The 27,546-nt window shown below is 42.9% G+C and overlaps 1 protein-coding gene and 1 pseudogene across 14 annotated transcripts; one reads left to right on the top strand and one right to left on the bottom strand.

Moving 5' to 3' along the window:
• Positions 1-512: 512 nt before the first annotated feature.
• On the bottom strand, positions 513-24,955 carry LOC143269939 (putative sperm motility kinase W). Of its 14 annotated transcripts, none has more exons than XM_076557615.1 (14): positions 24,848-24,955; positions 10,614-12,191; positions 9,801-10,202; positions 8,998-9,064; positions 7,958-8,087; positions 7,319-7,392; positions 6,953-7,111; positions 6,777-6,856; positions 6,516-6,647; positions 4,485-4,607; positions 3,989-4,061; positions 2,882-2,951; positions 2,247-2,544; positions 513-2,160 (listed from the first exon to the last, which is right to left on the bottom strand). In XM_076557615.1, the coding sequence occupies exons 2-3, from the start codon at positions 12,131-12,133 to the stop codon at positions 10,178-10,180; spliced, it is 1,545 nt and encodes a 514-aa protein (XP_076413730.1). In that variant the 5' UTR covers positions 12,134-12,191; positions 24,848-24,955; the 3' UTR covers positions 513-2,160; positions 2,247-2,544; positions 2,882-2,951; positions 3,989-4,061; positions 4,485-4,607; positions 6,516-6,647; positions 6,777-6,856; positions 6,953-7,111; positions 7,319-7,392; positions 7,958-8,087; positions 8,998-9,064; positions 9,801-10,177. The 14 variants fall into 14 exon arrangements, with proteins under 14 accessions (XP_076413730.1, XP_076413728.1, XP_076413727.1 ...); XM_076557613.1 differs by lacking the exon at positions 24,848-24,955 and adding an exon at positions 23,523-23,630; XM_076557612.1 differs by lacking the exons at positions 6,953-7,111; positions 7,319-7,392; positions 24,848-24,955 and adding an exon at positions 23,523-23,634 and having other exon boundaries at positions 6,777-6,890.
• On the top strand, positions 16,816-18,457 carry LOC143270036 (peptidyl-prolyl cis-trans isomerase-like 1 pseudogene; annotated as a pseudogene).
• Positions 24,956-27,546: the final 2,591 nt, after the last annotated feature.

Here is a 27,546-nt window from a genome sequence, read left to right on the forward strand (position 1 = left end):
AAGAGTTGCCATGGAGTGTTGCAAGGCCCAGCAGGTCTGATATCCAACAGAAATATATGAGTTGATGGACTGTAGTGTCCAGGGGACCTGATACTAATATTGTAGATTATTGTGGTGGGTGTAATATTCAAGAGGGCCTGAACTCTAGCAGTGTATGTCCAATTTCAGTGATATTAGGGTGTCAAGTAGAGTCCAATACTAAGAGAGTATTTGGGTACAGTGGCAAGAGAGTGTTCTGTATGGCCTGATAAATAGCTGTGAATAAAGGATTATGTGGATGACATTTGGAATCCAGACCTAGGAATACATGTGAGGTATGTGTGGGTGTTTGTTCAGAAAGGCCTGATACCTAGCAGTCAATGTGTGAATTGGTTGGAAGTCATGCATGGTCCACACTTAGAAGTAAGTGTCTTAGAGGCTCTGTGTGTGTGCTAGTGTGTGTGTGTGTGTTTGTGTGTGTGTTTATGTGTGTTTATGTGTGTGTGTGCTTGCGTGTGTGTGCGCGCGCGTGTGTGTCTGTGTGTGTGTGTGTGTGTGTGTGTGTGTGTGTGTGTGTGTGATGTAGGGGTTGTTTATCTGGTCTGACAGCTGGTAGTGCAAGTGAGGTGGCATGGCTGTAGTGTCCCACATTGCTTTATACGTAGTGTTTTGTGTCTGTGCAGGAAGATTCCATGAGTGTTTGAACCAAGCAGTAACTGTGTGTCCTTGTCAGGAGGTGAAGTGTCCAACATTTCCCCATGTCTTAGTACCCTGTGGTTGGAGGCATGTCTAGCATGGTCTAGAATCTACCATTGTGTGTGGGACAGCAAAAGGGAGTTGAATATCCAGCACTAATACCTAGAGAACTATGTGATGAGTATGGGTGAGGGGTGTCATTCATGTCCTTACACTGACCCTGTATATAAGTTGTTAACAAGGTGAGGGGCATGGGTAGCACATGTGAGTATCTAGGTGTCAGCACTGCTCCTTTCCCCAGCTGACTGGACCATCCATACAGTGCTGTTATCAGATCCGCTGGACAGCTCATCTCCATCCCACACAATGGCATAGGTTTCAGCACTAGTCCACCACACAGCACACACAACGCCTCCACCTCCTCACAGACACAGAGCTTTCACTGGCAGAGATTTGTTGTCCTCTGGGGTGTGTCAGGGCCAAGCTCTCTCTAGAGGTACTGGGGAGTGTCCTTCTCCAGCCATGCTCCTGCCTCTGCATTTTCATGGCTGTTGGCAGCAGGGCTCCTGAGTCCACAGTTCATCTGTGTTGTTCTCCTTTCTCCTTCCTATAAGGCAGGAACTTATGTAGTCCTCTTCTATAAGTTTATGTGAACATTATAGTGTTTGCATTTGGCGTCAATTGAAATGGTGACTGTGTTCATGTTTCTTGTTTTTCTTTTTGGTTGTGAGCCTAGACTTTAACGGATGAGCCATCTCTCGAGCCCATGTTTCTCCTTTTTAAAAGGGGCTCCTTATTCTTGTTTTTAAATATTCTTCTGCAGTCAATTGTGGACAAGCCACTCTCTATGCCTTGATTTCCATGGTTGACTATCAGAACATCAGCTGGCAGGGTTTCACTGGGTCTGTTACTTAACTTTCTGTTCTGTTCCATGTGTCTAGTCTCCATTACTTCCCTGTAGCATTTGTGGATCTTTCATACTTGGTGGGAAGTCCTGAAGAAGAAGATGATGGTCTGCAGGAATCTCTCCTGTCCTCTGCCCTCTCTTCTAGGTTGAGGTCCAGTTGGTTTTTACATCTTGTGTTTGAGCATCAGACTGGATTTTGCTGAGTGTATAGATGAAGTGCAAACATCTGTTACCTTTAGAATAACAGCTGGTAGAACCTGAGAGCTCATATAGCTTCAGATTTCCCTGTTCCAGGGGTCAAACATTCTGAATGCCAATTTATAGAAATTATGTTGTTATTCTAATTAAGTGCGTCAGTATTTGTTTGAAAATTGTCTCTGTCTAATACCAGTGAAAGATGGGCCGAGAGTATGACCTCAAGTTCTCCTTCTTCATGTTAGTGGAGGGCTGGGACAGGTGGTCCATGGATACTGCCCTTCTCACGTATCCACTCAACAGTTCAGGAAAGGAAGCACATTTAATTCCCAAGGTTCCTCTGAGATATTTCTTTACATGGTCAGGCAGGTGTTCTGGATTATCTGCAAAGACACAGAGGCATATGTGAATTTCCAAACTGTCAAAATGCAAAGGGGTCTAAGTTGGGCAAGGCTTCAACAGTAAGTACCCATGGGGAGGCTCTCACAAGGGACCACTCCTGTAGATTCCACAGTTCTTGTTGTTAACTTGGAGTCCTTGTCTGTAGTTGGATGGTGGAAGAGAAACCATGTCATTGTCCTCCACAGCATGTCCTCCTGTTGCTGTGTGGAATCTCTGAGTTCCTATGGAGCTCCTACAATGCCATGCTAGTCTGCAAAGTAGGGGAGGTGAGAGGTGCTCTTTTCCCTCCATGTCACTCATGGTAAGTGTGCACATACTCAGGTCAGGAATTCTTGGGTTCCAAGACTAGGGATATGGCCAGGCACCTATGAGAAAATGCTTATGTTAGATCAAATATGAGGCTGGCAGAAAACTCCTTTCCCACCCTAGACCTGTGGCCTTTCAGAAAATAGCTGGTTTATTTCTGGTGGAGTTCAGGACATAATGAGGCAGCAGTAATGTCCCTTTTCTTCCTATGTGACCTTCCTGAGGGAGAACTCAGTGGGGTCTCCTTGGAAAGCCTTGATTTCAGGGACTGGTTTGTTCTAGCTGCTCTGCTACTGTCCCATAAACAGGCCCTAGGATCAAGAAGGAAAAGCGGTTCCACCAACATGTCTGTCTCTGGGTGCTGTGATTCCTACACCCAGCTCACTGAACACTTGCCTAGATGAGACAGGATGCACATATGGTGAAGATGAGGTTTGTCTGAACATATACACCAGAACCTGCAGATCTGAGGAGAAACAGTTGGTCAATGAGAGTTCTGGAGTTGACCTCTGAGACTACAGAGACCCAGGCTGTCACCACCCTAGTCATCCTATCTGTGTCAGTGTTCTGAGAGGAATCTAACAGTTCAAACCAGTCAGGCTCTGTGTAAATCAGCAACCTATCCAGCATCACTAGGACTCACTTTTCTCAACTGGGAGGTGAGCATCACTGAGGAACTTTGGGGCAGTGTGTGGAAAGATATTGGAACAAAATCTGCACCTATTCCTGCTGCCTCCAGGTGGAAGTAAGTGGGGCAAGGAGATTATTAAGTGTTTGAGCATCATCATAAGATGACTTCTCTCACATAACCATCTAGAAGCCACCATTTCCTCCCTGCAGTGGCCACTAATATAAAAAGTTCACATTAAACTCATCTTGAAAAGCTACAATAGTAAACCCTGTCTCAATTCAAAGATGTTCACCATCTTTGATTCAAACTGTTTCTCCTCATTTTGTTAGGAACAGAGAGGGAAGATTGCCACCACACCAAGTTTTCTCAATATCCCTCTGTAGCCATGCCTCACCTATGACTTTCTCTCTCTCTCTATGGTCCTCTGTAACATAAGCTCAATGACTACCTACCCTTGGGATTGAGGCAGGACTGCCTGGGCATCCTGATTCTTCCTACCTCTACGCCAGAACAAGTTTAGACCAGAAACCAAAAACTAAGCATCTACTACAGACTGTTATGGAGTGATCTCAGTGATGCTTTCGGCCATGTGTTGCACATAGATGAGCCTTGACATTCATCCCCATCAGAGTGGCATCCTTCACTGCTTGGAGACGTAGACATTGTCTGCCTGTCATGTGCACCTGACAACCCTTTAGACACTTATCCCAGCAGGACAAGCAAGCAGAAAGCCTATTGCCAAGACATAGCTGTAAGGTCAACAAGGCTGGCTAGGCTTGACCACTGTACCCAGTGGTACCTGGGTACAAAGTTTTAAAAGTGCTGACCCAACCTCTGACCACTGTGTCCTAGGCTAGGCAAGGCCCACTCACTTCAAAAGTGGAGCAAATTCTCTGCATTCCATCCGATGTGGTACCCATTTTCCTCCAGCTTGCTGTCACTTTCCTGTTAGGAGACAAATATGGTTCTGATAAAAACTCCCTACAGTGAGGCCCCTTCACAAACACATGAACTAGACCAGCATGCAGTGGAACTGTGTCTTTTCTGATGGGCGGGACACAGGGACACTTGAAGGCTGCAAATACAACAGCAGGGAAGGGGTGAGAGGAAATAGAGGAAGGAGCTCCCTTTCCTTCATTTGGGGAAACATTTCACTAGGACCACACACCCTAAGGGTAAACAGATTAATGAGGACTGCTAGTTATTCCCCTGCAGACTGGTCCACAGGGTGTGCATATTAATGGGTAGCTTGTACATGGTACTGGCTCATGACACCCTCAAACAAGGATGCTGTGAAACACCAGCCCTGGATCATATTTCCTCAATAATGAAGGTTTCCTGGAGAGAATCCTGTGGTAGTTGGCTTACCTCCTCCTGTGCTGGACAGAGACCCTCTATGCTGGGGAAGTGGGCACACTGCCATCTGGACTTCCTGCAGAGCTCCTACTTCTGCTGTCCCAGGCCACACCTCAGATCGCCACCATGTGTCTCCTGATGTATAGAACTCATCAGTTTAAAGACAAAGGGCATGTGAAAGGGACTCTAGGGAAACTGGAAATATGCAGCACTTAAGCTAGACCTACTGTGCATCCCTCTCCTCATGGCTCCTTCACCCACCTCTCTCTCTCTCTCTCTCTCTCTCTCTCTCTCTCTCTCTCTCTCTCTCTCTCTCTCTTTATCCAAATACCTCCCTTAGTCAATTCTTCCTGCTGACTCTGCCATCTCTGGCTTTTATCTTCTGCTCTCCATCTCCAGATCAACACTGTCTCTTTGTTTAGAAGCAGGTTTGTACTGTGGCACTGGTGATTTTGAAGTCAGGGTTTTAAATTTGCATACCCTTAGAGTGAAACAAGTTAATGTGCCCATTGCAAAAGACAGACGACAGTATCAAATACAAAATTAGTGTAGTAGAAACACGAGGTTTACCAAATACAAAATTAGTGTAGTAGAAACCCAAGGCCTGGAAGCAGACCAGTGACTGTGCAATGAGCACTGACAGGTGAAGATCTGTGCACAGAGGTCACAGTGTGACTCTCTCTGTCACACTCCGTCACTGCAGCTTCCATCAGGAGATCTTTATGTCTTCTCCTTTTAATATTCTCTTACTTTTTTCTTTTTTGTCTTAAATTTTGTTTTATTGGTGCAGGTTTATTAATGGAGGGAGGATGTGAAGTACTGGGTGTGGTGGTATTGTGTTCCCCAAAATATCGTGTACCTTAATAAACTATCTGGTGTCAGAGAACAGAAAAAGCCACTAGTTAGGCAGTGATAGCACACACCTTTAATCCTAGCATTCCAGAGATAGAAATCCCTCTGGATCTCTGTGAGTTCAAGGCCACATTGGATAAAGCCAAGCATGGTGACACACGCCTTTAATCCCAGAAAGCCAGCCTTTAATCCCAGAGAGTGGTGGTAGAAAGCAGAAAGATATATAAGGCATGAGGACCAGAAACTAGAGGCATTTTGGCTGGTTAAGCATTTGGCTGGTTAAGCTTTCAGGCTTTGGAGCAACACAGTTCAGCTGAGATTCATTCTGGATGAGGACTAAGAGGCTTCCAGTCTGAGGAAACAGGACCAGCTGAGGAATTGGCAAGGTGAGATAGCTGTGGCTTGTTCTGTCTCTCTGATCTACCAGCATGGACCCCAATAACTCGCCTCGGGTTTGATTTTATTAATAAGAACTTTTAAGATTCCTGCTACAACTGGGGACATGAATGTGATCAAGATATGGGATATAAAAGACATAGAATGAATACATAAATGAATAATGAGTAAATAAATAGAGAAATAATAAGTAAATAGAGGAAGAGCATACAGGGCAAGGGCACAACTCACCCTCAACAATGAAATTTAGATATTTTTCAGAAAACAGATACAACTGAGGATGACTGTGTTATGTATGACAGGTGTGTCCCAAAGGACAAATATCACTATCTTCTTTCATATTTAAAATCGGGAGTTTCGTAGGGGCCGTAACATGAACAACAGAACACTGGCACAGTGGTCTTCCTGGCCTGGTCCACAATGTTCTTGGGAGGGCTGATCACTTCTCCCATCACAGAATGTCCAGAGGGGGTGCACAGAATCCTAGTTAGATCTGAATTAAGAAACCTGCAGCCCTGGGCTCTCAATTACCTGGGAGTATGAACAAGGTTGATTGGCATAAAACACAGTTCAAAGTGGTTTTGACAAGTAACGAAAACTCTCTGAGACCCATGGGTAAGAATAACCATGGAAGTCAGCAGCCAAGCAGACAGAATCTGGGGGCCAGAGGAGTAGAACTGGAAGCTCCTCTGTAGACTATGTGGCTTTGTGCCCTGCTTCTGCCATTGGTGTCCTTAAAGTGAAAGCCCTGCATTCAACATCCCAAAACAGGCACCAGCTGTCTCAGTGACCCACCTTGAGTCCTCAGCTGTGATCTCATGGCTCAAATGGAAAGAACTCAATCCATCAGACCAGGTAGCCAATCTGGACTCTCCTGATTGGTCAGGTTGAAGTCATGGGATGGGTGCCTGGACTGCAGTGGGAATCCTGAGATAAAGGATTAGAAAGTAGCCGCCACATGTTCTGTGCCTTGTTTCCATGGATGTATCAGCTAGGAATACCTCCTCCAGCCAAATGACCAGGGTCCCCAGAAGAATTCATGACAGCAATTCTCACCTGCAGGTATCTGTTCACTGGTGGACATGGACTTCTGTTCTGAGGGTTAGAATTGGATTTGCTGTTGTTTGTAGTCCATCCTGGATAACAGAACCTTCAGTTCAGTCCCTGACCCTGTCAGGATGAAAGAAGCACAGAATTATCTACTTCTGCCTCAAATGTTTGCAGGAATTTACCATTGATGCTATCCAGCACTTGAAGACAGGCATGTGAGTCCACATCTGTAAACGCTGCTCTCAGGAAGCAGAGAAGGGGGTCCATCACTGTGAGTTTGAGAACTGCATGTTCTACACAGAGTCTGTCAGGATAGCCAGGGCTATAGAGTGAGACACAATCTCAAAAAAAAAAAAAAACTATGAGGATTCAAGAAATTTCCTTATCTCATTTCCAGAATTCAACAGACTCCTCTACCATGTCTAAAACTCTGCCTTCACTGATGTGCCACAGAAACAGAGCCTGACACCAGGTGATACCCACAAACTGAAAATTTCTCTCTCTCTGATCAAAATGACTGGGTCTTGTTGTGTGCACATGGGACTTACCAGATGATCAGGGATCTAGAAGTAAGTGAAAGTACAAGATGGCTCTCATCCTGCTGGGAAGATCTGGTCAAAGCCTGTAATATACATCAGTGTTTGTTAATAGGTCAGGATCAGACGGTCAGAATGGAGCTGGAGGCCAACTACAGCAGAGAAGCTGGTTCCTCATTTCTCACACCTCTGCAGTCTCTCAGTCTCCCATTGTTCTTCAGTTGAGCAAATCAATGATAACTTTCCTGTGTGTCATGGATCCTGGCACAGGGCACTTCATGGGATCGTTTTCAGCACATCAAGACCAGGCTTCAAAGACTCATCTTCTACCACAAACAGATACTTACTGTACTCAATCTTACCTTCAGGTTCATGATTCACACAGATTAGTACCCTGCAGTCCCGGTTTAGTTCATTTTCTCTTGCCAAATCAGTGAGTTGCTCCCTAGTGAAAGGTGTCCTGGAAACCAGTTCAGACACTACACTGGCCATTGCTTCACACTGCATCAGTGACTGTCATCAAGAGATCCATGATGATCAAGGTTTCCTTGTAAGCCTGAGCCCAGCGGTGGGCGTTGGTCATAGAGAAGTCCCGTGGCTCTGGCTTTGTAAAGGCAGTACTCAGTATCAAGCCTGACAATGTCAACTTACCTTCCCATGCTGGAGCAGAACATTGTTAGTGTAAGGTCAAATATCAGGTACAAATCCTTCCATGCCATGGGAAAATGATGCAAGATTCTTAAGAGGTGGGAGGTAACATGGGAAATCCGGGAAAAGGAGGCTGTGGAGAAATGACAATGATGTCATCAGATCTGCCAAAGGCCATGTCAGACAAGACCAGAAGAGGACCCCACTGAATGATGGAGCCACCCTAACCGCACCGTTCATCAGAAAACCAGAATGGGAATCCATTTCCAAAGCAGCCTCATAGTTCTCTACCTTGACCTATGCTAAGAAGGATCAGAACGGAGCCTTCCCTCCTCATGCCTGAATATGCCAAGGATGAAAGCAGAGTCTCACTCTGCTCTGCTTGAGACGTTTGTTCCTGGTCTCACTGCCTCAAGACCTCTACCCAGGACAACGCCCTTTTCTAATGACTCATTTCAGGTAATCTCCTCTAGACACATTCTGCCGCTCTCCACAGGTCCTCTCATTTGCTCTTCATGGTCTCCACCTCCTTTCCCCTGTTCCTCCCCTTATCTCCATTCTCCCATCTCCTAGTGGATTTACAGTTGCTGTAGTTCTTCTAAAAGACAGTCAGAAAGCAGTTTGGAGGTGATGAAGAGATCAAGGATGATGGAAGCCTGAGACTTGTGTGCAAGTCTGTCCTATTGACAGAGGCAGCCCTTTTAGATGCCTTGGAACACTGGCCCACAGGAACCATGAGGGATGTAGACATTCACTTTGTGGATGCTACACCTGACTCTCAGGGATGATCAACAACAGTGCAGGGGCAACAGTGAGGTGAAGGATGCAGAGATGGCAGCGGAGATCCTAACCTGGAGGATGGATACTGGAGCCTGGAGCCCTAACATATCATCACACATGACACAGATTTCCAGCCTGGATCCCTCCTGTTGCATGTAACCACACCAAGACTGTTGTTCAAATAGGCCATTTCACTTTCTCAAATAAAACCCGAAAGAATAAGGAAAGTGCCTGTCTTAGTGAATTTAACCGACAGGACTTACTCAGCACTGAGGAGGATGGGACTCCAATGACCAATAGTCCTGCTTCATTCTCCTGCTGTACCCGGATCTGTAGGAAAGAACAGGATGTTATTTTCAAGACAGCATCCTACTTGTGTGCCTTGTTACATGCCAGGAACCATTGGAGCAGGCCCTCTCCTCCTCATTGCGGGCTATTCCCAGCTCCCTCCCACTCTGCACTTCAGAGGAGGTTTCTTCCTGCTCTAGTTTGTCCATGGCCCCTGTCACAGGGAAACACACACATCTTCACGTTCCTTTCTTGACAGGAAGTTCCTCAAGGCAGACTCTATTCCTTAATCTACACCACCTCTCATTTTCCCTGTAGCTGTCTCCATCCTGTTTCCCAATTAGTCCCCTGCTGTGGGATTGTCTGTATGCGAAATTGCTCTGATTGGTCAATACATAAAACACTGATTGGCCAATGGCCAGGCAGGAAGTATAGGCGGGACTAACAGAGGGGAGAATTAAGGGAACAGGAAGGAAAGGGGGTTTCTCCCAGCCACCGATATGACAAACAGCATGTGAGGATGACGGTAAGCCACGAGCCATGTGGCAAGGTATAGATTTATAAAAATGGATTAATTTAAGATGTAAGAACAGTTAGCAGGAAGCCTGCCACTGCCATACAGTTTGTATGCAATATAAGTCTCTGTGTTTACTTGGTTGGGTCTGATGGCTATGGGACTGGCAGGTGACAAAGATTTGTCCTGACTGTGGGCAAGGCAGAAAAACTCTAGCTACAGTCCCCTTTATCTCCTCACCCATGTCCACTCTCCAGGACTTACACAAGGCTTACTCTTCTTTCCAAAAGGTAGCCAGAGAAGTAGTTGGAGGGGTTAAAGTGACCAAGAGGATGAGCAGCCGAGATTGATGTGAAGTCATTTCCTGGTTGTAAAGGCTGCTGTTGTCCATGCAGTGTGAGTGGTCCTACGAGCACAACCAAAGCTAGGAAGGTAGAGTCACTGCGTACATTGCCTTCCAACCACCTCTGCATCCAACAATAGTGCTGGAGCTAAAGTAAGCTGGAGGAGTTCTAAAGTGGCAGCTGAGACCCAATAGCTGGGGGATCGATGCAGGAGCCTGTTGCCGTGTGTTGAAGGGAGCTGGCGCTCTGGCGATGTGTCTTGGATCCCTTCTGTGGCTCCTCCCCAGAGCTGGAATTCTACTGGGCCATTTCAGTTTCCACACTTCAAAGCAGAGAGAAATATAAAAGCACCTCTGTTAGTGACTTTGCTAGATAAAAGTTCTGTGCCATATTTCTCATCCTGATTTCTCCATTCTGAACCTTTAACCATTTTAGACAAACTCTCCTGCCTTCCTTCCCACCCTGTGGTCCCCATGCTATGCTATCTGCTTTTGCCTCAACCTTCCAGAACTTTACATGAACAGGATGCTGTGCAAATTGCCATCTAATGTACCACATATCTGAATTGCTGTGCCCTCTGAGTGGGTACAGCTTTTCATTTAAAAAAGATATTGAAATAGCATATTTAAAAAATGTAGGAATTGATTTTTGAGGCCCAACATACTGTTCTCCATGTAGGTCTCCCCTGTCCCTCTTTTCCTTGCATCTCCTGATGCAAGGGTTCAGGGCTCACCTTGGGGTGGGAAGGCAGCAGCAGCAGCAGCAGCACAGTGCTCTCAGTGCATGGGAAATTCGCTTCCTCACCAGTTTCCAGACCCTGAATTGCCTGGATCCAGATTTCGTTTGTGCCACCTGGGCCTGCTCACTGGGAATGTCTGGCTCCTGGGATGCATCTTCTTCAGAGAAGCCCAGGTTCAGACTTCCTGTGGGTGTTGTATCCAAGACTGATTCAGGGGAGGAGACATTCCCGGGCAGGGGCTCAGCAGAATTCCTGTTGACTGCAGTGTCCTCTGCAGCAGTGTTGCTGACGTCAGCCACAAGATCATCTCTATCTGGGACTGTGTTGTCTGCAGAGGGCAGCGTCTCCAGGAAGGAGAGTCTGTGAGGCATGGTGTAGCTTCTGCATGTTTTGTCTCTTTCTTCCACACCCTCCACCTTAGAGTGACTCTTCCCAGCTTGTGGACTGGTAGTAAATGCTGGTTCACTGGCTCTCTTCAAGGGGAGAGGAATGCGAACAGGACCAGCAGGGCTGGGAGTTAGCCAGGGCATCTGATCTTGAAGACGGCTGTCCCCACAACTCAGGTGGTGTTTGAGAATGTTGCATGTGGCTGTTACATGATTATCTTCTCGCCTGTGAGTTAGGGATGACACAATCTCCTCACAGGTATAGCCAATGGTGCACATAGCCTCCACGACCTTGGGCAGGATTTCTTTGGTGGCAGGGGGAACATATTGTTGAATGGGGCCCAGCCATGGTCGTTCCACAAGCTGAGAGATTGTGAATCGGTACCAGGTGGTGACCATGAGTAGTCGGGCAATGATGAAGTGACAGGGTTTGGACAGATGGTGTGGAATGGGACACATTGTGGTGATGATGACCCTGTGCATACTTTCAAGGGTTTCTTCCATGTATGGAAAGTGCCCTGTGACCAGGACATATAGGAGGATACCCAAGCTCCACATATCACCTGCCAGTCCATCATAGGGCTTTCTTGCCAAGATCTCTGGAGCCCAATAGAGCAAGGAGCCACAAGGCTCCTCCAACTTCTGCCCCTCTGTGATTTCAATTGCCAAACCAAAGTCACAAAGCTTTGCATTTCCTGCTGCATCGACTAGGATGTTTTCTAATTTGATATCACGGTGTGCGATGTGTCTCTGGTGGAGGAAGTGAACAGCTGACACCACCTGCCGGAAAATCCCTCTAGCCTCCTCCTCCTGTAGACAGCCCAGTGCCCTGAGGCAGCTCTCCAGATCTTCTCCTGCCACATACTCCATAATCACGTAAGTGGTTGACAGTGTGTCGATCATGTGAAAAAATCGAACGATGTTCCTGTGTTCCAGAGACTGAAGGATGTTCACTTCAGTACTGATGTCAGCCACACTGTTGGTATTTTTCTCAAGGACCTTGACAGCCACTCGTGTATGTGTGGGAAGGTGGCAGGCCAGCTTCACCTCCCCGAAGGAACCACAGCCTAGAGATATCAACATCCTGAAATCCTTTTCAAGAATGTCCTCTTCCATGTGGCTGTCCATGGTGTTCTGCTTAGTTTCAACCACTTTATCCTGTGGGAAATTTCAGACCCACAAAATGCTAAAAGAAAAACATGAATGCAGTTTAAGGAGGGAAGGCTGGAGATTGGAATTCTCTGTTATGAAATCTGAGACATCCCAAACAATGTAATGATGTTCTTCAAAGATATAAAAATTCTAGAAGAACCCAAACTCAAAGCAGTGGATGAGGAATCCAAGGAAAGGTTTGAGTTGGTATAAGTAAAGTTGGCATGTGAGGAAATTCTAGAGATCCCTGAGAGAATGAGCTGCTTCTCTTCAAGGATGTGCCACAATGCAAACCCCTCAACAAAGCTGATAGAGAGAGATGAGATACAAATTCCACTGTAGAAAAACTGATGTTGTAACTGATACAACTACAGTCCAGAGGGTCTTTCATGGATGTTACAGTTTTTATACCCCAGAAAATAAGAAAATATTAAAAGGAATTCTTAGACTCATGTGAATAATGAATTAAGAAAAAACAAAAACCCTTAAACACGTAAGTCACTAGCGACAAGTTTGGACTTGCAGCAAAAAAGCTCCAAACAAGGCAGAGCCCAGATCTCATGGATCCCTGAATCATTCAAAGCTTTTCAGAAGAAAGAAGAGCAGGGTTATACAAAATACTTCCCAAAAGAGAAAGCAAAGGCTCTCGTCCAAACTCATCCCTGTGCCAGTGTTAGCCTGATCCCACCACCAAGTAAGCTCAAGGAATGGAGCATGTATGAGCTCCTCTCCTTGATGAACACAGATGTGAAGATCATGAACCAGAGTCTTGATCCTTCACCTCCATCTCAACAGCACACTAAAGAGCCCTTAGTTCATGGTCAGAATGGCAGAAGTAACATTTGTAACAAATGGGACAACAGCATAGCACATAAGGAGACTGTAGGGAGAATCCATGCTCAGCACAGAGACCAGAGAACTGTTGTGTTCTAAGGAAAGTAGCTCAACTAGATAGAGTTCTACAGGAGACAAAGCAGCTCCACAAACAGAACCAGGATCTACCCTGTCTCTCCTGGTCATGAGGAAGGAGAGGGCTAGTCTTGTGTGAAAGTCACAGTGTCTGTCACAAAGACATGGTCGGGAACTGATGTAGTGCAGGGGAATATGATCAGGTACTGCTGTGGATATCATTCTATATAAATAAAACACTGATGGCCAGTGACCAGGCAAGAAATAGGTTGCCAGGCAGGAAGTAGGTGGGACAAGGAGAGAGGAGAATTCTGGGAAGCAGAAGGCTGAGGGGAGAGACACTGCAGCCACTGCCAGGACAAGAAGCATGTGAAGACGCCGGTGAGCCACCAGCCATGTGGCAAGGTATAGGTTTATAGAAATGGGTTAATTTAAGATAAAAGAACAGTTAGCAAGAATCCTGCCATGGTCATACAGTTTATAAATGATATAAGCGTCTGAGTGATTATTTTATATGTGGATTGTGGGACTGCGGGGCTTGGGGAACCTGGAGAGAAGCCCTCCAGCAACAAATGGCGCCCAACGGCTCGAGTTTCCACCTTAATCCTAAAAATATTTAATAACCAATTCTAAACAAAGCCAAAACCAGGTTCCTGCTTCTTGTCTCATATGGACGGCTAGACGCCGCAAAACACGGGTTTGAACACTGGCGGGTTCCTGGCGTGTGCGTTAGACCGGCAGTATGGCGGAAATGAGGCGTCTGCCAGCGGCACATTACGCTGTGTAGTACATTTAGTCTTTACTAGTAATTAAAAAAAAAAAGGTTTCTGGGCTACACGCTGCTTTGATAAAAGCTTAGACCCACTATTTCTGAGACTTGATGACTCCCAGAGCTGGCGGAAAACGTACCACTGCCATGTTGGGAAGCTAAAGTGGGCGGAGCCAGCAGCCACAGTGCCGTTTCAGTCTTAAAATGGTACAGTTTAAACCAATAAGCTCAAGGTAATATAAAAAATAAGCCACGTAAAGATGGCTACCACACAGAGAATCTGGATTATGTTCTCTTTGATATTCGTAACTAAAGAAAAACATTTGATTACAAAAGCTGTTGAGTTATGCCAAAATGTATATTTTAAAGGTACCTTGACTTCAAAATTTGGATTTAAGGATATGTTGCTTTGGAAAAGAGGTTATGCTTTTGTTTCCACAGAAATCCAGAGACTGTGGATTTGTTCCAGATTAAGATACATCAGGTTTCACCAGCCAAGACCCCCTGAAAGGTCTCCAATGACACCATGGCCCAGATGATCCAACATCCAGAGTGGTTTCAAGGCAACTGGTTCACACAATACAGTCTCACGGACTACCCCATAGGCCTAAAATTTTCTTTGCGTCCCCATAAGATACAGCGCCCCCCTCCAGCAGGAAGTAGTAAGAGATGCTACGCCCAAATTCCCAAATATACCAAGCTGGCTTTAGAGGTGGAATTGGCTCACTCCCCCTCTAAACCCAGACATATTGCTTTAAAAAAAAAATGGTTAAGAGATTCTTGTGTCCCAAATCAGAAGAGCCCTCTGATGTGGGACAGGGAAAAACCAATATTTTTATTTAAAACAGGTTGATTATAAATGTGATCTCTTTCTAAAAGAAAGGGGGGGATATGATATAGATATATAGGGGGATATAGAGATGATAAGATAAAAGGGTAGATTAATGAACCTACTTTTAAAGAACAACTTGTTTAAAATGTTTTACATTGGTATAAATTTTAGTTTATTGATACAAACTTGAAGTTAATTTTGTTATACTGTATATATATATATATTTCTATTCTTGTTTGAGGTATTATGTTTATGTAGCTCATTTAAAATTGTAATGGATAATTAAAAAATAGATTAATAATTAGTCATCTATGATAATCATATTTGTAGCCATGTTAGTTAAGTCTTCTAGGTATACATAGATATATTTCAGATAGATAGGTAATCTTCAAACACTTCATAGACCTAGAGAATATGGCATTTAAATAACTTAAAATTCTGTTGACATGAGACACAATTGCTCCTGGCTACACCAATTGATCCTGAGAGAATGTTGGGCTTCTAAGACATTTCCATTTGGAAGTTTGTCTTTTTGGCACAAAATGGCCTACTGAGCAAAGAACTGCCCTTGCCTCAACTGCTGACAGTACAAATGCAATGCTGTCCTTCCTGGACAAGCGGGACACAAGGAAAGTGACCACTGTACTCTGCCAAGACAGGGTAAGATGGTCTTTCAGAAATCCTGCTTCTGAAAATGGTCTGTCAGATACTCTAGGCCTGTAGCCAATTTGAATGCACCAACAATGCTAAAAAACATTAGGTGACTGTCCAGGCTGCCAGCTGTCTTGGTCTACTTTTGCAAGATTCCCGAAAGTTGCTTGCATCCATCTACCATTTCTCAGGTACCATTATGTTCCTTCTCAGGTCTTTGATGTGGTTGAAAACTAGATAGTTGTAATTTCCTCAGTTATGATAAAAGATAATTTAGATATAAAACCTTAAACTCACAAATATAAGATAGATAGGACATCTTCTTTAGTATTGTAACTGTAATTCTTGCTCAATAAATGTTTTGTTATATGTAATTTTACCATGTTAAAGTTAAAACCTTACTTTTTTTAAAAAAAAAAAAAGAAGAAAAGGGGAAGTGCTGTGGATATCATTCTATATAAATAAAACACTGATGGCCAGTGACCAGGCAAGAAATAGGTTGCCAGGCAGGAAGTAGGTGGGACAAGGAGAGAGGAGAATTCTGGGAAGCGGAAGGCTGAGGGGAGAGACACTGCAGCCACCGCCAGGACAAGAAGCATGTGAAGACGCCGGTGAGCCACCAGCCACGTGGCAAGGTATAGGTTTATAGAAATGGGTTAATTTAAGATAAAAGAACAGTTAGCAAGAATCCTGCCATGGCCATACAGTTTATAAATGATATAAGCGTCTGAGTGATTATTTTATATGTGGATTGTGGGACTGCGGGGCTTGGGGAACCTGGAGAGAAGCCCTCCAGCAACAAGGTACAGTATAAGCATGTATGGAAATGTATTGTGCAAACCCTTATGGTAATGTGTGTATAGTGTAATGTATTAAACTTACTGTAGAGTTGTGATTATTAAATTATGATTATGCTATATAGTATAATATATTCTAAGTCTTAACTAGTGGGATTATACATTATAATAAGCATATATTATAATATACACAATTATAAATATTTTAATATGTTATATATGTATATATAATATGTATATATACATATGACTACACACAATATATATAACATATATCTACATATTACTACACATAATATATATATAATATGTATATATATACATATTACTACACATAATATATATTATATGTTTTAAACCTGTATTTAGGACAGAGCCAGCCAGCACCCCATTGGACTAATAAAGTACAGGAGGGCCAATTGAACTAAGATCTGTTCCCTGAGACAAAGAGTCCATCAGCACCGACTAGACCAAGAGCTCCCACTGGACCAAGAGTATCGATCAAACCAAGAGAGGCTCCCTCAGACACAGACACCACTTGCACCAAGTGGAGAAAGAGATGGGTAGACGCCAGTGCAAAAATACAGTCAGCAACATAAAAACCAATATGGCTCCATCAGAACCTACACCAGCAAGACCTGAACATCCCAACACAGAAGAAACACAAGCTATCTACCATAAAAGTGACTTTAAGAAGATATTCGAGATCTTAAAAGAGGAAATGAAAATTTCCCTTAAAGAAGTCGAGGAAAAGTCAAACTAAACAATGGGAGACATCAGTAAATCCCTTAAAGAAAGCCAAGAGAGAGCAATTAAACAAGTGAGAAAAACAGTTCAAGATTTGAAAACAGAAGACAACAAAGAAGACACAAACCTAAGGACTGCTGGAAGTGGAAAATCTGAGTAAATGAATAGGAACTACAGATGCAAGCAAACCAACAGTTTGCAAGATACAGAAGAGCGGATCTATGGCGTTGAAGATACAATAGAGAAGAGGAAGAAGGTCCTGGACAGACGTTATGCAGACACTAAGAGACCATGGATGCCAACCCAGATTATTATAGCCAGCAAAACGCTCAATCAACATAGACGGAGTAAACAAAATATTCCATGATAAAACCAGATTTAGGCTACTTTCGCTCAGCATGGCGGCGATCCCCCCTGACACCTGGCAGCTGCCCAAAGTCTACCTGGAGACTAGCATGTGGGTCATTGTGTTGGAGCTGTACTGGAAGCATGCGCCGAAGACCTGCAAGAACTTTGCAGAGCTGGCTCACTGAGGCTACTACAATGGCACCAAATTCCACAGGATCATCAAGGACTTCATGATCCAGGGCGGTGACCCGACAGGGACAGGTCGAGGCGGCGCATCTATCTATGGCAAATAGTTTGAGGAGGAACTTCACCCAGACCTGAAGTTCACTGGGGCTGGGATCCTTGCGATGGCCAATGCAGGACCAGACACAAATGGCAGCCAGTTCTTCGTGACCCTCGCTCCCACCCAGTGCCTGGACGGCAAACACACCATCTTTGGCCGCGTGTGCCAGGGCATAGGGATAGTGAATCGAGTGGGCATGGTGGAGACAAACTCCCAGGACCGGCCCGTGGATGACGTGAAGATCCTTAAGGCATACCCTTCTGGGTAGAGGGATGCTGTCTCGGGCACACCCAGGTCTTCGAAGATGGTCCCAGGGAGCCATCTTCCGATGCCATAGTGTGCCTTGTGTCGGTGTCATGCATACCTACTCCAACACCCCGGAATAGAAGGAGGCAGAGGGTCGTCCTTGGGGCTTTTGTATTACGGCCAATGTCACAGACTTGAGAAGCAGGCGGTGTTAATTAGGCGGTAACTGCACAGCCCTTTCAGCCTACAACGTGTGCTCTTCCAGGAATACACACGCTCTCTATTTTCCCCGCAGAGCCTGAGCATCAACACCGCCGCTTCTGACACTAAACATCCCATGCAAAGCCATATTGAATTTTTGCCAAATGAAAAATGCATCCAGCAATCAAGTTGCTAATGAGGTGTCAAGTGGGGAATGCTAATGTGTAATGATTGAGAAATGGATCTCGAAGAGGAAGCAGGAGCGCTGACCATTTGCCCCCGGGAAGGACTGGCAGTCCTGAGCACAAGGCCAGTCCTTCCAGAGTCTCGCTCACACGCAGGGACACTCTTCAGGGCTTTAGAGAGAGTAGGTAAGAAGATTTTATACAGGACATCTTTTTTTTTTTAATCTTTCTGTATGTGCAGGGGGTGTGGGGCTGAGAGGAAGGATGTTAATACCTATGTAATACATAGAAATTTCCAGAATAAAGTACCATTGGTGGTCGAAAAAAAAAAACAGATTTTAACAATATCTATCCACAAATCCAGCCCTATACACCACAAATGAAGGAAAAATCCAACCTGAGGAAGTTAGATACAACCATAAAAATACAGGCAATAGATAGTGCCACACCAACAAATACGAAAGAAAAGAAAAATACAACACTACCACCTAAAACTAACAGGATTAGCAATAACTGGTCATTAATATCTATTAATAATCAATGGTCTCAATTCACTATAAAAAGACACAGGCAAACAGAATGGATACGAAAACAAAATCCATCCATTTGTTGCAAAATGAAACACACCTCAACTTCAAAGACAGACACTACCTCAGAATAAAAGGCTGGGGAAACACTTTCCAATCAAATCAATTTAAGACGCAAGCTGATATAGCTATCCTAATATCTAATAAAATAGACTTCAAACTAAAATCAATTGAAAATGATCAAGAAGAATATTACATATTTATCACAGGCAAAATCCAACAAGATGAAGTCTCGATTCTGAATATTTATGCCTCAAACACAAGGGCACCTACATTCATAAAAGAAACATTACTAAAGCTTAAATCACATATCAAACCCCATACACTAGTAGTGTGAGACTTCAACATCCCACTCTCACCAATGGACAGGTCTATCAGACAGAAACTTAACAGAGAAATAAGGGAACTAAAAGACATTTTGACTCAAATGGACTTAAGAGATAGAGACAGAATATTACACCCTCACAAAAAAGAATATACATTCTTTTCAGCACCCCATGGAACCTTCTCCAAAATCGACCACATGCTTGGGCACAAAGAAAATCTCAACAGTACAAAAAAATTTGAAATAACCTCCGGCATCTTATCAGACCACCATGGCTTAAAGTTAGATTTCAACAACAACAAAAATTACAGAAAGCCTACAATTTCATGGAAACTGAACAATGCCCAATTGAATCACCAATGGATCAAGGAAGAAATAAAGATAGAAATTAAAGATTTCTGAGAATTCAATGAAAACAAATGTATAACATTCCCAAACTTATGAGACACTATGAAAGCAGTTCTAAGAGGAAAATTCATAGCAATAAAGAATACCGCCCATATAAAGAAGTTGGAGAAATCTCATACTAGTGATTTAACAGCACACCTGAAAGCTCTAGAACAAGAAAAAGCAAATTCACCCAGGAGAAACAGACATCAGGAAATGTTCAAATTGAGGGCTGAAATCAATAAAAATAGTAGCAAACAGAACAATACAAAGAATCAATGAAACAAAGAGTTGGTTCTTTGAGAAAAACAACAATATAGACAAACCCTTATCCAAATTAACCAAAAAGCTGGGAGACAGACATTACAAATTAACAAAATCAGAAAAAAAGGGAGACAAAACAACAGACAAGGAAGAAATTCAGAGAATCAGCAGATCATACTTCAAAAACCTGTATTCCACAAAAATGGAAAATCTGAAATAAATGGATGATTTTCTGGATAGGTAACCCATACCAAAGTTAAATCAAGACCAGATAAACTATTTAAATAGACCAATAACCCCTAAGGAAATAGAAATGGTCATTAAAAGTCTCCCAACCAAAAAAAAGCCCAGGACCTGATGGCTTCAGCGCAGAATTCTACCGAACTTTCAAAGAAGAGCTAAACCAATACTCTTCAAATTGTTCCACACAATAGAAACAGAAGGAACATTACCAAATTCTTTTTATTTGGCTACCGTTACCCTGATACCCGAACCAAAGAAAGATGCAACAAAGAAAGAGAATTACAGACCAATCTCCCTCATGAACATTGATGCAAAAATACTCAATAAAATACTGGCTAACCGAATCCAGGAACACATCAAAAAAATTATCCACCATGACCAACTAGGCTTCATCCGAGGGATGTAAGAACAGTTCAACATACAAAAGTCTGTCAATGTAATACACCGTATGAACAAATTGAAAGAAAAAAACCACATGATCATATCATTGGATGCTGAAAAAGCCTTTGACAAAATGCAACACTCCTTCATGATAAAGGTTCTAGAGAGATCAGGAATACAAAGAACATACGTAAAAATGATAAAGGAAATTTACAGCAAGTCAACAGCCAACATCAAGTTAAATGGAGAGAAAACTCAAAGCAATTCCACTAAAATCAGGAACAAGACAAGGCTGGCCACTCTCCCCATACTTATTCAACATAGTATTTGAAGTTCTAGCTAGAGCAATAAGATAACAAAAGGAGGTCAAGGGGATACAAATTGGAAAGGAATAAGTCAGACTTTTACTACTTGAAGACTATATTATAGTATACATAAGGGACCCCAAAAATTCTACCAGGGAACTCCTACAGCTGATAAACTGCTTCAGTAAGGGGGCAGGATACAAGATTAACTCAAAAAAATTGGTAGCCCTCCTATATACAAATGATAAATCAGCTGAGAAAGAATTCAGAGAAACATCACCCTTTACAATAGCCACAAATGATATAAAATACCTTGGGCTAACTCTAACTAAGCAAGTGAAAGATCTGTAATATTAAAAAATTTAAGTCTCTGAAGAAAGAAATTGAAGAAGATATCAGAAAATGCAAAGATCTCCCATGCTCATGGATAAGTAGAATTAACATAGTAAAAATGGCAATCTTACCAAAAGCAATCTACAGATCAGATTCCATGCAATCCCCATCAAAGTCCCAACACAATTCTTCACAGACATGGAAATAACAATACTTAACTTTACATGGAAAAACAAAAAGCCTAGGATACTCAGCAGAGAAAAACAATGACATCATGAGTCTGCAGACAAACGGGTAGAACTAAAAATATCATCCTGAGTGAGGTACCCAGACTTAGAAGGATAAACATAGTATGTACTCACTCCTAAGTAGATACTAGATGTGAGGGAAGGGATGGCCAGACTGCAACCCACAGCTCCAGAGAGGCTATCTAACAAGAAAAGACCCTTAGTGGGAGACATGGATGACACAGCGAAGGAGCAGTGGATGAGATCTATATGAGAGGACTGGGTGTTGGGGGGGGGAGGGGTTGGTGGTGGTAGAGGGCAAAGTGTCAGGAATGAGAACATAGGGAAATGGGAGGGTCAAGCTACCACAGGGACAGAGTGGGAGGCCAGGGAAGGAGATACCATGATAGATGAGGACATCATGGGAATAGGAAGAAGCAGGGTCCTGGGGAGGCTCTCAGGAATCCACAAGGATACCCCACCTTGGACTTCTGGCAGTGGTCCAGAGGGTGCCTGGACTGGTCTACTCTGGTGACTGGTCTAGCAAATAACCTAGCTGTCATCATAGAGCCTTTGTCTAGTGGCTGATGGAGGTAGATGCTGAGATCCTCGGCAAGGCACCAGGCTGAGCTCCGGGAATCCAATCGATGAGAGAGAGGAGAGATTCTGCAGGAGGGGGACATCCACATCATGATGGAAAGACATGCAGAGATGACCGGTCACACTAGAGGAAGCACATGATCTGTATACTAGTGGCTTTGCAGCTCCCATGGGACTGGACTAGGCCCTCTGGATATGGAAAATGGTAGGTTGGTTCAAACTGTTTGGGAGGCACCCAGGCAGGGGGATCAGCATCCATCCCTGGTGAATGGGCAGGCCATTGGGAATCTGGTGCCTGTGATGTGACGCCTTGGGCAGCCATGGTGCAGTTGGAAGGGGCTTGGACCTGCCTAGGCTCAGTGTGCCGGGCTCTGCTAATTCCTCATGGGAGACCTTGATTTGGGGGATGTGGAGATGTGTGATGGCTTGTGATAGAGGGCAGGGGGGTGGGAAGAGGTAGGAGGTGGGATCTGTGGATAGTATGTAGACTGAGTAGAAAATTTCTTAATAAAGAAAAATGGGAAAAAAATTCAAATTTAGTCCAGTAATTTTGAAAATGTTTTCTATACTTGAGAGAAAAAACATATGGAAATAGAAGATCGAATTTTCAAAAATGAAAATTGGGTAGCATTTAATGAGGGAATTGATAATTTAAGCAAAAATTGTTTCTAGAACAAAAACAAATATTTTAATATAATCTTATTACATCTTGTCATTCCGTGTTCAGTTGCTATCCCTTGGAGCCTGCCCTTTTCTAAAGGGACACAGAGCACAGTGGATCTGGTGCAGAGAGGAGGTGAGGGGCAACTGGGAGCAGTGGAGGGAGGTGAGGATGCAGTCAGGATATACTGTATGAAGAAAAATAAATATAAAGAAAAACTGTAAGAACAGAAATATAAATATGAAACAGCAAGTCTAAATCCCAGGAGCCAAAACCAGCAAACTGAAAATCAACTTGTCCAATCTCAACAACTAGCAGCACTGATCCACAAGTATTTCAGTAGACCATATAACTGAGGGAAGGCACACTTTTTTCAAGCACATTTCATAAAAGAATTATTACCCTAATTGCCAAACCATTTAAGACATTTTAAAAAGATCCTAATATCAGGCAATATCCTTGAGTGACAGATTGGAAAATCCTGAATGAGAGTAATTAATGGCTCACATCAAATGCAATACCACATTAATAAGACCAGACTTCATGATCAAGACGTCTTTAAGCAGAAACACTCAAGGTTCATCAACAACAAAAGAACACAGCATACACAACACACTGAGGTAAGTCCTAAATCAGACATCAGTGGAATGGAATGCCTAATTCAGGAGGAAACCTGGAATTAGTGAAAGCGATATTACAAACAGCACATTCCACAAACACAAGTGTCACATTTTGTTCACCACAGGTCATGAGCAGGCAGGGGGATAGCCTGTGTATATGGTCCCAATTCAATGGGTTGGGAAGTGAAATATAGCAGATAAATATGACCAAAGTACTGTACAGACAAATATCAAAATAATGATCAAATTCCTCATCCTATGCATTTAATATATAACACTAAATTTGTGAAACACACAAGAACACAGGCAAAAACAACAAAGACATTGATAAAAGGAAAATAGCTTGAAATGAAGAAAGAGGAATTACAGGGAAAAATTAGTACCCAAACCAATAATGTACATAAAGAAATAAATAAATGCCAACTGCCAAAAGCCCAAACTGAGAACTTGGGAATTAAACTCACTATGTCCAGATCCAACAGGTCAGAGAAAAAGTCAAGTATATGAGAAACAACTGAGTCCAACTGCTCTCCCACCAACCAACTGCTTCTCTGAAGTACAGACAAACACAGTCTCAGGCAGTGCCTTTTGATTGGCTAGTATCTAGAATACCTCACAAGGAATCCGTGTGATGTCACATGCAATGGACCAATCAGGCTCAGCAAAAACCAAAGTGATTTTTTAAATTATTCTTCCTTTACATTATTACATTAATTATTAAAACGGTTTTTTTTCTGTTCACATTCTTGACCCTAAGCACAAATGCCCTTAGCAGAGAGGGCTGCTATCCCTCCCCACCCGACTCTTGTTATTTTTACAGAAGAGGCAAACATACATTGCTGTCACAAAGTCATACATTGACCATATCTCCCCCACCAACACCATGAATACAATCAATGAGTGTCCCAAGTAGCCTAAATTCAAGACCCATGCTCTGTCATGAAGCATAGTTCTCATGTTAACCAACCCTGCTTCTTGTTATTGAAGCAATTCCTTTCCCCTCAAAAACCATGAAGTTCATGGAGACATACTTTGTCTGGTGGGAATAAAACCCCTTCAGACACCCAATGAGTGTCTAGTCCATCGTTACTAATGAACTTTTGTCTGAAAGGAAGATCTGTCCTAGCATCACTGTCCTTCTGTAAGCTCTGGCAATTCCATCCCTCCTCTCATGAAATGTAGAAAATACAGCTAGGTGGTGGTGGCACATGCCTTTAATCCCACCACTTGGCAGGCAGAACAAGGGGGAATCGTCCACACATACAAATTGACACAAAGCAGAGAACACACACAACATTGAGGTAAGTCCTATAATCAGACATCAAAAAAAAAAAAATGAAATGCCTTTTTCAGGAACACATTTGCAACAAGTCAAAGTGTTACTTGAAATATTCCAGTTCCACAAACACAAGTGTCACATTTTGTTTCCTAGGGGTCCTAAACATGCAGAGTAAAGAACCTTAGATCATTAAGAAGTACTTGTTACAATCGATGTGTGGGTAAATGAAATAGATCATGTAAATACGATCAGCATATGCAACATAGTCAGATTGGGAAGTCTTGATCAAATTCCTCGTGCCATAGAGATGATATATACCACTCTGTGTAAATTACACAAGAACAAAGGCAAAAATGACAAAGAAAAGAAGTTGATAAAAGGAAAATGAGGTGAAATGAGGAAAAAGAACTTACAGGCAAAAATCAAAACCCAAAACAATGATGTCAATAAAGCTATGAACAGATACTAATATATAAAAACAAAAACTGAAAACTTGGGAAATGTACTCACTAAGTTGAGAATCCTACAGGTTTTGAAAAGTCCAAATCTAGCAGATACAACTGAATCCAACTGCTCTTCAGAGAACCAACTGCTTCTCTGAAGTACAAACACAAACCCAGCCCTAGGTGGCGCCCTTTTATTGGCTGCTATCTAGCTTACATCACTTGGATTCCATGTGATGTCACATGCAATGGTCCAATCAAGGCTTGGCAAAATACATAGTGATTTTTAATTTTTTTTCTCTCACATTCTTGTATCCGGCCACTCTACTACTAATTTTTCTCATGTGTGGTCTAATAGTTAGCAAAGATCTACTTACAGGAGGCAGGGTTTATTTAACTTCAGATTTATAGAAACACAAGTCAACACAAGGGGAGGAAATAATGGCATGGACATCAGCAGAGTTGTCCAGTCGATCATATGGCATTTGTAATCTTGATATTCTTCTCTCATGTCCTTGACCACTCCAAGGAGCATTAGTGTGATCTTAAGCATGTGTCTCTAGTCAGGCAGTGTCAAGTTACATTTTAGGTGCCATGACTGATACAGTCAACGTGGTTATTTCTCTCCCATAGTCTTCTCTCATTGAACACTAAAAAGCATGAGATACATGACCTTGAACTTTTAAAAGTGTCATCTAGTCCCTCAATGAGCATCTTCAAGAATTGACTCACATCTCAAAATATGTAGATGCCCCTGCATAAAATCCCCATAGTTTCTATGTTCCAGGAAGACACTGTCTTCCACTCAATTCCCAGGCTCTCCTTACCTGCTGCAATTAGGAAAACTTCTCCTGCCTTTGTGTCTCATCTCTGCTTACTTTGGCTCTGTAGTCACCATCATGAGAGCCCTTGGTGTTCCAACATGGTGCCTCTAACCTCTCAGTGCAGCCACCCAGCAGGTATCAGGGATTCTCTTCCCTACTTTGTCCAGGAAGGTCCTGTGATGTTAGACTCTCTCTGACCTATTTGTGTCTCTTTCAGGGCAAAGAAAGTAAGACTTCCACAGAGAATGAAGAAGACACAGTCTACCTGGATAAACATGGTTCAGCAAGCATCTCTTTAGTGCGATGTGACAATTTGTGGGTATATTCCAAGATTGGTATAGCTGGATCTTGAGTTAATTAGATTACCTCAATACATCTTCCTGAGAACCTTCCATACTGGAGTCTATAGTGCCCGGACAAATTTACACTCCTCCCAGCAATGGAGGATGTTCCCCTGTTCCAAATTCTTGCCAGCAGGAGCTGTTACTTGTTTTATTGACCTAAGTCATTGTGATGATGTAAGATGAAATCTGTAAATTGTTTGGATTGGCATGTCCTTGATAACTAAGGATGTTGAATAGTTTTTCAAGTGTTTCTCAGCCACTTGAGTTTCTCTGTGGAAACTTCTATTTAGACCTCTAACCAATTTTTCCGGTGGATTATTTGTTTATCTGATCTCTAGTTTTTAGTTTTTCTTACATGTTTTGGATATTATCCCCGTAACAGGTGTGTAGTTGATAAAAAGAAACTTGTCTCATTCTATAGGCTGTTACTTTGTCTTAATGATGTTGTCCTTTGCTGTGCAGAAGCCTTACAGTTTTATGAGGTCCAATCTTTTTCTTTATTTTTTTATTTATGGAGTGTGTGCTAATGTTTTTCTCTTCAGAGAGTTTTTCTTTTTCAAGGAGCTCAGGGTTATATTTTCTCATCTATCAGGGCATTTGTATGTTTTTATATTGACCCCTTTGATCCATTTGGAGTTGACATTTGTGCTGTGTGATAAGCATGGATCAGTTTGGATTCTTCTACAGGCATGAAATAAGTTTGACCAGCACAGTTTGTTGAAGATACTGTCATTTTTACACTATGTATTTTGAGCTGCTTGTAGGAGTTCATAGGTGTGTGGATTTATGTCTGAATGTTCAATTCCATGCCATTCATCACAGTCTCTCTTTTTCTGCCATTTCTGCTGTTTTGGTAACTATAGCTCAGTAGTACAACTTCAAATACTAATCAATTGAAACATCTCACAGTGCTTATATTGTGAACAAATCATATTTTTAGAGACACATGCATTATAGTTGCAGTAGCCTGGAACCTTGGAACTGGAGATGCTTGTAGGACTGGAGTTCTCAACCAGGCAGGAGTCCATATCCAGTCCCTGCTTCACAACAACAAACAAGAGAACACACCAAAGTCCATATACATAGATTAATTTGCTACTCTGCTGTTGTGAGAAAATACTCACCAAAAGCAAGGAAGGGAGCAAAGAGTTTATTTCATCACAGTTTAAAGCCTATCATGAAGAGGAATCCCAGGCAGGAACTCTAGACACTACTGTAAATCTTTATTCTCACTTCTCCATGAATTACTTAATGAATCAGTACAGCAGAAATGAATTTGAAGTTATTTATTTGATTCCCAAGCTCTTGGTGAGGAAAAAACCCTCACTCCTGGTGATGGCTGAGATATTGGAATCTGGAGAAATGGATCCTCCAGGTGTGAGGTTTAATTGAGGGTGAAGCCCCACCCCTTCCCTGAATTCCAGTAGAACCCCAGATGAACCAAGCTTCATTGACAAATTTGAGTGTGGTGAATTCAGTTCAGGTGGAGTGGTTTCAGGGTCGTGGCTGTGTGGCAGGGGCATGGCTGGCATAGATGGCAGGTCAGGATGCTGCAGCAGGTGTGGTCCTGTGAAGGGATGAGGCTTCAGGCCTGAATG

Source organism: Peromyscus maniculatus, chromosome 21, assembly GCF_049852395.1.
Source record: "Peromyscus maniculatus bairdii isolate BWxNUB_F1_BW_parent chromosome 21, HU_Pman_BW_mat_3.1, whole genome shotgun sequence".
NCBI lineage: Eukaryota > Metazoa > Chordata > Mammalia > Rodentia > Cricetidae > Peromyscus > Peromyscus maniculatus.